General features: G+C 34.6%; 1 protein-coding gene across 7 annotated transcripts; it reads left to right on the forward strand.

The window, feature by feature from the left end:
- The first annotated feature begins 450 nt into the window (after positions 1 to 450).
- Positions 451 to 10,641, forward strand: LOC126727938 (receptor-like protein 53). Of its 7 annotated transcripts, XM_050433839.1 has the most exons (8): positions 451 to 4,156; positions 4,690 to 5,296; positions 5,398 to 5,831; positions 6,148 to 6,597; positions 6,821 to 7,037; positions 7,158 to 8,067; positions 8,991 to 9,129; positions 10,120 to 10,641. In XM_050433839.1, exon 1 carries the CDS (start codon positions 548 to 550, stop codon positions 4,007 to 4,009), a length of 3,462 nt encoding a protein of 1,153 aa, XP_050289796.1. In that variant the 5' UTR covers positions 451 to 547; the 3' UTR covers positions 4,010 to 4,156; positions 4,690 to 5,296; positions 5,398 to 5,831; positions 6,148 to 6,597; positions 6,821 to 7,037; positions 7,158 to 8,067; positions 8,991 to 9,129; positions 10,120 to 10,641. The 7 variants fall into 7 exon arrangements, with proteins under 7 accessions (XP_050289796.1, XP_050289806.1, XP_050289794.1 ...); XM_050433849.1 differs by having other exon boundaries at positions 6,821 to 8,067; positions 9,313 to 10,641; XM_050433837.1 differs by having other exon boundaries at positions 6,821 to 8,067.
- The last annotated feature ends 404 nt before the right edge of the window (positions 10,642 to 11,045 follow it).

Consider the following 11,045-nt stretch of genomic DNA (forward strand, 5'->3'; position numbering starts at 1 on the left):
TTATAAAAGGGATTGTCCTCTTCATATTTTTATGGTTACATAAAGGATCTTTTTAATCTAAAGCCTTCTAAATTTGTTATCAGGCTATGATAATTCCAAGTAATGCATCCGTTAACTAGCTGTTCTAGTTCTGCAATAGCTAGCTTAATCTGATAGTTTGGGACCTTCTTAATTTATGAAGTACCATGGACCTTCTAAGTAAAATACATATGCAAGATAACAACTTAAACCATCTATGCAATTATACCAGTCCTTTCAATTCAAGAAACCGACAGCATGGTCCACTTGACAGCATCAATAATTGAAAGTCCCAAAGCCTATTAATGGAGTCTAGCATAGATTCAATTATTTCAGACTTTTCAAATCAATATATTTAAAGCCCTTGAAATCCAATTCAATTTAGACCACAAAAAATAATAAAAATATGCAATTACCTTTAATCCTTTCAAATTGTTGTGTGTATAAATATCCTCACATATCATTAGTTCTTCATCTGCTCATAACACTTAAGCCACCCGATTTTCCATTTACTTCCTCAGCTGTAAACATGTGGAAAATGAATCAATACCTGCCCTTATTCCTTATTGCCTCTTGTTTGTTCTTCATTTCACATTCTCAAACTATTTCTAATACTTCCTCTCAACATCGTTGCCTCCCAGAACAGAGCTCTGCTTTGCTGCAACTGAGGAAAGAATTTGTTGAGGAGAGAACCTATCCTGATGATTACTATGGTGTTTCATATCCAAAGATGAAGTCTTGGAAGGCAGATACTGATTGTTGTTCCAGCTGGGATGGGGTCACATGTGATGCACACAATGGCCACGTCATTGGCTTAGACCTCAGCAACAGCTGGCTTTGTGGGCCTCTCAACTCTAACTGCAGCCTCTTCAGGTTGCGTCATCTTCAAAAACTCGACCTTGCCCTCAACGACTTCTCTTCCTCCACCCCAATCCCATCTGAGTTTGGGCAGCTTGTGAGGTTGACCCATCTTAATCTCTCTCATTCCTTCTTACATGGCCGAATCCCATCAGAAATTTCATGGCTCTCCAATTTGGTTTCACTTGATCTCTCTTCCAATTATTTTGAGTACTCTGTTGGTGCTGATTTTTATGTAACATATTTGAATCTCAGAAGAAATGACCTTGAAGCACTTGTCCAGAACATGACATATTTGAGAGAACTTCATCTAGACGATGTGAACATCTCATCGTCACTGCCTCAATCCCTAGCAAATTTGTCTTCCTTGACTTCTCTTTCTCTACCTTACTGCAATTTGCTTGGCGAATTTCCCTCAGATATTTTCCTACTGCCCAAGATACAAGCCATTGATGTGTCAGGTAACTACAATCTCACTGGTTTTCTTCCCAATTTTCGATCTGGTAGTTCCCTAAAGAAATTGCGTCTTTCCTCCATGAATTTTTCTGGGGAATTGCTCGATGCTATCGGGAACCTTAAGTCCTTGAACTTTTTGGATCTTTCTCAATCCTATTTTTCCAGGGAATTACCCAATTCAATTGGCAACCTTGAATACTTGAGCCATTTGGATCTTTCTAGAACAAATTTTCTTGGGGAATTGCCCAAATCAATCGGCAACCTTAAATCCTTGAGTTACTTGGATCTTAATAGGGCAAATTTTTCTGGGGAATTGCCAAATTCAATTGGCAACCTTAAATCCTTGAGTTATTTGGATCTTTTTGGGGCAAATTTTTCTGGGGAATTACCCAGTTCAATTGGAAAGCTTGAGTCCTTGAATGCTTTATATCTTAGCGGAACAATTTTTTCTGGGAAATTGCCCGATTCAATCGGTAATCTCAGCTCCTTGAATTATTTGGAACTTGGTTCAAGTAAATTTTCAGGGGAAATTCCCCCTTCTATTGGGAACCTATCACAGCTTACTTATCTTTCTCTCGATGGGAGCAATTTTCATGGTCAGCTTCCATCCACATTAGGAAATCTTGCAAAACTCACTTTTCTAGATCTTAGCTATAGCCTTTTCTCTGGGAAAGTACCATCTTCACTGGGAAATCTTACACAACTAGAAAAATTACTCCTTTCATATAACAATTTTGAAGGTAGGTTCCCAGTTTCACTAACAAATATTACCAAACTCACTCAGATAGATATATCAGGAAACCAATTGAAAGGGTCAATTCCATCAGAAATAAGTAGACTTACTAATTTGTCTTTCCTTGGCTTGTCACAAAACTCACTCACAGGGGCTATCCCCTTGGTTTTGTATACAATGCCTTCATTATCTAGACTATATCTAGATCAAAATCAACTTACTGGCCCTCTCCAATTTCAAAACATCTCTTCATCACAATTAAATACCCTATTGTTGAGTGGAAACAAATTGGATGGACCGGTTCCAAGGTCAATTGCCAATTTCACTAAGCTACAAGTGCTATATCTTTCTTCAATCAACCTAAAGGACAAGGTGGAGTTAAACATATTCTTCCAGGTTAAAAAGCTTCAATCTCTTGATCTTTCAGGTAACAATTTGTTGGTTTCAAAAGAAAATATCAATTCAACCCACCACAAATTTTTAGATTTGTATTTGTCTTCTTGCAATTTGCGTGAATTCCCTGATTTCCTAAAAGCCCAAAATAAATTGCAAAATTTAGACCTTTCCAACAACAGCATTGAAGGTAAAATACCTAAATGGTTTTGTAATGTTGGAAAAGGGACACTACAAAACCTGAATCTTTCTTTTAACCTTCTCAGCGGTTTTGAACAACCGCTAAAAGTTCTTCCTTGGAAATTTATTTATTATTTAGATCTACGTTCCAACATGTTGCAAGGATCACTACCAATTCCCCCATTGTCTACAAGAGTTTATTTTGCCTCAAATAATAATCTAACGAGGAAAATCCCTCAAATGATTTGTATGGTGAATTCCCTTGAAGTCCTTGATATTTCTAACAACCAATTGATTGGTCAGATTCCGCAATGTTTAAGTCACTTTAGCAATTCTCTTTTAGTATTGAACATGAGAAACAATTGCTTTCAAGGAAACTTGCCTAAATCATTCATGAAAGGATGCAGTTTGATGACGCTCGACTTCAGTCACAACCAAATACAGGGGAAGATTCCACAATCATTAGTACAATGTCAAATGCTAGAGGTCTTAAATCTTGGAAATAACAACATTAATGATGCATTCCCCTTCTGGTTGCAGTCTTTGCCAGAGTTACGAATTCTTGTCTTGCGAGCAAATGGATTCCATGGTCCTATATGGACTCCTCATACCAGGTTTGGCTTTTCCAAGTTGCATGTCATTGACCTCTCTCACAACAATTTCTCCGGTAGGTTACCATTAGAATACTTTAAAACTTGGAATGCAATGCTAATGGTCCCTGCCAAAGATAACTCACAACCTGAATACATGGGAAGTCAAATTGATTATTATAAAGATTCAATAACAGTGGTGAATAAGGGGATAGAAATATTTTTGGTAAAGATCTTGACCATCTTCATGGCTATTGATCTCTCCAATAATAGGTTTTATGGAGAAATTCCGAATAGTGTGGGAAACTTAAAGGGACTAATTGTACTCAATTTATCGAGCAATAGCTTCATGGGCCATTTCCCTTCATCGTTAGGGAACCTAACTGAGCTTGAATCTTTGGATCTTTCTCAAAACAAGCTCTCAAGTGAAATCCCTCAACAACTAATAGGTCTTACATTTCTTGAATATTTAAACTTGTCTTACAATCATCTTGTTGGTCCAATTCCACAAGGTGGACAATTTTCGACATTTGAAATTTCCTCTTTTGAGGGAAACTTTGGATTGTGTGGCTCTCCATTGCCAAATAAATGTGGAAATAATAATGAGACACAAAGTTATGAAACAAGGCATGAATCATCAATAGTAGAAGGATTTGATTGGAAAGTGGTTGTGATAGGATATGCTTGCGGATTGATAATTGGACTAGTTATTGGGTATTTTGCCACCTCAAGAAGGACAATTTGGTTTTTGAGAAATTTTGGAGTGCACTTACATAGGTGAAGATGAAGACAAGTAGAGGCAATTACTCTAGATTTATAGTGATTGTAATATTTGTATCTATGTGTGTAATAATACGGATCGTCACCATCAACCACTACCTGGCCCCGCCAATCCATGGCCTTGATATCTCTTATAGCACCTTCCAAGGTACTGTACTATCCCTCTCAAACGACACCATATAATTCCTTTTTTTTTCTGTTCTTTTTGTACTTTTTTTTTAAATGTTTGACATTAGGAATAGAATTCTCAATTGAAATGGAAGTGAAACCCATTTCACAATTTTGGCTTATTAGAATATGATATATTGATCTTGATTTCATTGTAGGTGCTAAATATTTACTATTAATATACATTTTTTGGCCAAAAATACAATTACCAAGTTGAAATTATTTTAGTTTGTCAACTTTTACAAAACTGTCATTTTAGTTCTTCTGTCTATTGTGAACTGAAAACCACTATTAACTTTTCAAAAATGATATTGTTTTAAATCATTGTTTAATGCTACATACATGAAATGGTGTCATTTTAAGAGTTATCGGCATTTTTCAAGCAACAATGGATAATAGTACTAAAATGAGAACGTTAACGGACTTATATTAAAAAATTAAATTTAACTGTATTTTTACATTTTTGTTTTTGAGAAGAATTTTTGCTTATGCATACTGTTATGGCCAATTTAGATGGAGGTGGAGAGAGGGGGAGTAGAATAGAATTGGCCAAAAATTGGCGTCATCCAGTACTAGACACTTTCACACCAAGGAAATCTGATCCTATTGGTCTGCACATAAACACTATATGGACAAGTTGATTTGCATGCCTACTGATTTCTAAGTTATATTTTCTCTCTTTTCTGTGCCAAATGCTTTTGGGATGGTCGTAGATATATGTTTGATGCTCATAATTATGTGATAATCATCAATGATGTGTGAATTTACCATTTGGCAGACCCCAGTTGTGATGCATCTTTAAGTTCACCAATTTGGATATTGTAGACAATTCTAGCTAATTTGATATGGCAATTTCCTAGTGAATTTGAGTTTTCCTCACATTAGGATGTTTATTGCAATAAACATTAAAGTGTCTGTGAACTTGAGGGGATGTTCCTTAGGTGGTTTGTTTGACTTTGCAGTTATATGACATAAATTTTTAAGATTTTTATAGCTCAATGTGACAATTTTTCCTTTGGGTTTTGCAGAGATTCTTAACAAGCAGTTTAAAAATTATTCCTCCCTCTCACAAACCCATTCAAAAGTGAAAATAGTTCAATCAATTGTGCCAATATGGGAGGTCTGTTTTGGTCACATCCATTCGCTACTTTTTATGAGTCTGTTGACATTTTCTCTTGTTGGTTATTCATTAATTTGATGAATTTCTCCTTGGTGTTCTAGGAATATGAAAGGACTTGAATGCATAAGGTGACAATGCCTCCTAATCCTGGCAAACTACCTCCACAAGATGTTCTTAAAACTCTCTCACTAAGTCTTGAATTTGAGAACAAACTTATTGAATTTTATGGTGAAGCAGAAAACTCTTTACTCTGACTCCATTTGAGAAAAAAAATGTAAAGTTAAAGCAGTCAATGACATCATCAATGATGAGGGAAATTCGGTTGGACTTGAACATGTTACCCCTAACAATATAGATGTAGAACCTTTGAAGAATGCTAAAGAAAAAGAAATAATTGAATCTTTGTTACCACAAGTTTCAATATGTGAAGAAGATGGTCCAATACTCATTGAAGGGAGAAATACAAGTATTGAACCATTGTCTTGAGGTTGAGTAAATGCGGTCATCAGCAATTATTGAAACGTTAGATCCAAAGGTAATTTATCATGAGGTTGCATTTTTATTTTCTTGGATGTTGGGCCTTTTCACTTTTAAGCATAAGTTTTCTTTTGATCATGTGATATGATGGGTCCTTCACTATATTATGGTGTTGGACATAAAAGCTACAATACTGTCTTGAATGCCTTTTAGTTTCTTCTAAGTGTTTTCTTAAAACTCTCTCTCTCTCTCTTACTGAGATATTTAGAACAAATGTAATTGTACGACAATTGTGTTTGTTTGGTGGGTGAAATGGTGAAAAAAATTTACTAGACATCTGTCATGTGTTCTTATAATCCATGTGTTGTATTCAGTCTGCAAATAAGGAAGCCCTTAATCTTCTACGGTGGCTAGTCACATCTTAGGCTGCTGAAGATATAAATTATGAGTCCTTTTTTGCCCGCCATTGATAAGGTGCTGGGGAAGGCTAATATGGATTATGAGAGCAAGTCTCAGGAGTGTCAAGACTTTCTTGATTCAATTGCTGACTTGATTGACTTTGAGGGCTTGAGAATCTCGTGGGCACAAATTCCCTTACTGACTTAATGGATCTGCAAAATCAGAATTGTATTCGTGGAAAACAAGGGATTTTGTTTTATCTGGGCTTGGCAGCTTAGAATCTGTAGTTGTCAACACTCATGAAAAATGTACAGAACTAATTGGCATGACCTTTTGCAAGGAACCCCCCATTGTAGACTAGACAGATGGGGCATCCGAAATTGCTTTAGTTACAATTATCATCTTTAATTTTAACAAATCATCAGGTATCACCTTTTATTTCTAGATTGCATGCAATTTCTCCAAATTTTTTTCTTACTGATCCTTTGGTAGTGAGGAAAAAAAGAAGAAGAAGAAGCTCATTTTCTACTTTTTATGTTTCTTTTTTTTTTTTTTTTTTTTTTTTTTTTTTTTTGGCAGTGATTGATCTCATCTTGTAGTGCATGTTTTATAATATGTCTAACCAACTTTTGTCTTTTTCTTATTAAGGACAATTTTGGATGATATTCTCCCTTTCTTTGATGGGGATTGTCGAGAAGCGAAAGTCATGGACATTCATGCTGAAATTGGTGGCTCTGATTCCGATATGTCTTGGGCATTCTTACTCACTGTCAAAATGATGGCTCTTACTTGTACCTCTTAACACCAATATTATCATCTCCTTCTACAAATAGTGTATACAGTTGACTATCTTGTGATGACAAAGGTTACCTATAACTAGTAATTTTTTTTTTTTTAATTTATCTGTTAAAGACTTTAATTAAATGTATTCACTTCCTATTATTTATTCTTCAAAATTTCCAATGTGTTTCCTATTATTTTTTAGGTGCTTCTTATGGGAACAATGTAGCATCAGTGAAGCCATAACTTTTGAAATGAAGTATTATTTATGTGATTTATATGATTTCTAAACTATATACTATGTTTCATATGTCCCCTGTAAACTGAGCAACCAACCTCCTAACATCACTCAAAATTCCAAATATCCAGTTGATGTTCTAATTTTCATCAAAGTAGGAGCAAATTATTGTACCACTTCCCACCCCTAGGGCCAAAAAAAAATAAAGAAGAAGAAGAAGATACAACCAAAGCTCTCTTCACTCTTTAGCTTTTTCTCCTTCTTAGGTTCATTAATTTGCTGTTAATTCAATGATAATTATAAATGGTAAGGCGCTTTCTGAAGTTTTAGTGAGATTAGGGGTTTGCTTGCTCATTTCTAAACTTTAGGAAGATATTGTAACTTTAGGGTGAATGTTTGCAAGCTACCCATGTTATTTTGTGGGAAGAATAACATTTGTATTTGCAAATGAGAAACTTCTTATCTATTCTATGACACTTTGCTGGTTCATCTAGAAGTTTGATTAGTTCACAAAGTTCTTTGCTTGATCATTGCGAGAAGACACAAAGCTCTTTCCCTGATGATTCCAACAATGATATGCCTGAATCTGGTTCTGGATCTCATGTAAAGCCTATTTTGGAGCATTTGTATCATGAAAACCTCAGAAACTCCCAGAAACCTTAATGCAGAAAGGAGTGCATTTAGTGATGGGGTGACAACAATAATCCAGGGTGGAGGAGGTATTGCAAAATAAATATCATGCCCTGATTCCTCACAAGACATGTCTCAGATTTCAGGACCTCACAAGAAATCAAAGCCTACTCCACTTAGTCAAAGTGGGTTACAAGACCCTGCAAGCGTTGGTGGCGGACAACAATTGACATAGTTAAGTATAGAGGTATCAGACTACTTTTTTTTATGTTTGATATTTTTGCAAAACTAGGTGTACTTTTTAAAATTATTTTCAAAAGATATGTTATCTCAAACCTAAATTCCCATGGCTATTTTTGTTTTTTGCTTTATGTTTTTTGGAGAACATTCCTATGGGTTTGTATGCTTACTTTTTTCCATGATTATTCAAAATACTCTTCCATATTTCTGTACCCATAAATATTTGCAATATGATTTTGATATACTTTGCATTTGAAGGTTGTTTTTTTTAAGTATGGAGTTCGTACTTTCTCATACTTAGCACTAGGAAATTCAGTCATTATGATGATAAATAATTGAGTTTATCCGGAATCAATTTAGTTTGTATTGGTATAGCACCATCTTACCTTTGCCAATGTCAACATTGTCAAGTCAACTTGATAGTATTTCAAGATCGGGGAGAGTTAGAGAGAAAATCTTTGGCTTCTTGGTCTTTTCTAGGAATATGACAGTAAATTTTCTTTTCCTTCTAAAGTTATTTGGTGATGAATTCACTACCTCTAATTTTAAACAAGTAGTTTCTTATCAAATTATGTATTGTGTCAAATATTTAGGAATTAGTTGTATTTATTTTTTATAATTGGTATAACTTATGTGTATCACTGGGACTAGAAAATTTTCAATACCTACTTATAAAATTAATCATGGTCTCTCTCTTTCCTTGGGGAATGTATTGGATTATGAATCCATTGTGGTATGTCTTGGTATACTGAGACTTATATTGTAGGAAGAGATTAGTAATTATTCATATGATTAAAAATCATTTCTTCCCACTTTTGTTGCTTTCTAGAACTAGATAATTAGAATTTGAACTTTATTTATGCTTGTCATTACTTTTGGATCAAATGATCTATCAATAAATTCTCTCTTACAATTTTATAATTCAAGCAGAATCTAGAGGAGATCTCAGACCTGATCCTCCATTTGAAGCTATCAATGTCAACTCTCGGCCTCTTGCTATTCAAAATGATACAGATTCCATTTCAGAAGTTTATATGCTTTTGCGTAGTAAAACTGAAGCTTTTAAGAGGTATGGTTGCTGATAATCAGATTTAGATTTCATGTAATTTTTCTTTCCACTGCTAGTTTTGTGTTGAGTGTGACTTGATGTTTTAAAACTTTTTGTATTGTGAGCGCAATTGCTGATAGGTCTAGCCTGGAAGTGGAAAAATCTACTCATATGTGAATTTCAATTTTATTTTGTTACTATCAGGTGAAATTGAGAGTGGGGGGTCGACCATGTGAATGTCACATGGCCACTAAAGGCACTTAAGGGTAATGCCCATACCCATGCCCTTACCCTAAAGGAAAATAAAAGTTTTCCCTAAATATTGGTGAAAGTTGGATGGGTGTTGCAGTGCATTTCAGAAAATCATCTTCATGTTAATTGCAATGGACAGAAATATCGGGAAAGAAGATTTTTTTTTTTTTTTTTAAATGTTGGAAAGAGATAAGAAGATAACTTCTAACACCACAACAAAGTGTGTTTTGTTTGTTGCTTCTCTTTAATTTGAAGGCTAGGGGCTGGGGTTGCTTTAGTTTGGTATCTTACCTCTTATTCTTTTGATGAAGATCAATTTTCCTCATCTCCTTTCAATTCCTTTTCTTTGGCTTACTAAAATTATTATCTATTTGTAAAAGAAGGGGAAAAGTGGGCAATGCTACTTTCTTATGTATCACCCTGCTTGAATGTTGCTTGTATGGTACTATGTGTGTGTACACTTGTGATTATTACTAGTTGGTCGCTTTTGGTTTTTGAGTTACATTTAGGTGGGTGGGCTATTCTTACACATTTTTTAATCTCTTATATTCATAACATTTTGTAATATAAAATTGGAATAACCTGTTCAAATGTTGTGTTGTGAACCTGACTGTGTATACTGCTAGCTCTTGGAATGTTATAGTTGGTTTGGACAACTTTGAGGCCTATGCTATAAATATTGTTTGATGCCTTCATTATTTTCTCTGTTATGGAAGATCACCATTTCTAATTGCTTTTCATAATCTTCATTTATTACAGGACTCTAGATGGAATATCTGGTTGCAGGATGTTGGTTTTCTCTGAGAAGTACTTGTTGAGTCACTTTATGAAGATTGTCTGTTCATCTGACCTAGATATAATAATGGGTTGGGATATTCAAGGTGGTTCTCTTAGTTTTTTGGCAGAAAAGGCTTCAGTTTCCACTTTTGAGGGAAACTTGGGATTATGTGACTCTCCGATGTCAAAAAAATGTGGAAATATTGAGCCACCAACTTATAAACAAGGCAAGAATCATTAATAGTAGAAGGATTTGATTGGAAAGTGGTTGTAATAGGATATGCTTGTGGATTGATAATTGGACTAGCTATTGGGTATTTCGCCACCTAAAGAAGGACAAATTGGTTTGTGAGAAATTTGGAGTGCACTTATGCAGGTGATGATGAGGACAAGTAGAGGCACTTATTCTAGATTTATTTACAAAGATTGTAATAATTATATTTATTTGTGTAATAATACAAGCCTTATTGAGTGTAATGAAATAATTATAGTGATTGATACAAATATGCAATTATATGTAAGTGTACAATAAATAACATAAGCATGCACACTATTATTAATGATTGCCACACGCGAGTCCTCTTTTTCTTCTCAAAAAAAAAAAAAATATATATATATATATATATATTTATAGCATTCAAGTTTGTCACCATAGTATAATACAAATCACTAAATCACTTCTACAAATAAGGAAATAAGCTACAAGGAACAATCTTGAGTGGTGAACGTTATTAGAATCTTAGCATATTGTATATGCTAAGCCTTCAATTTGAATCTCCATGGACAACAAGTGACATCTCACACCATTTGGTGAAGCACCAATTCCCTCTATTTTTATCCCATCAGGTCTTGTCTTCCTAACCTTATCCTTGTTATTCAATTCCAAGAAGACGGGTAAATTACAATAA

The sequence above is a fragment of the Quercus robur genome, chromosome 1 (genome assembly GCF_932294415.1).
Source record: "Quercus robur chromosome 1, dhQueRobu3.1, whole genome shotgun sequence".
NCBI classification, from domain to species: Eukaryota; Viridiplantae; Streptophyta; class Magnoliopsida; order Fagales; family Fagaceae; genus Quercus; species Quercus robur.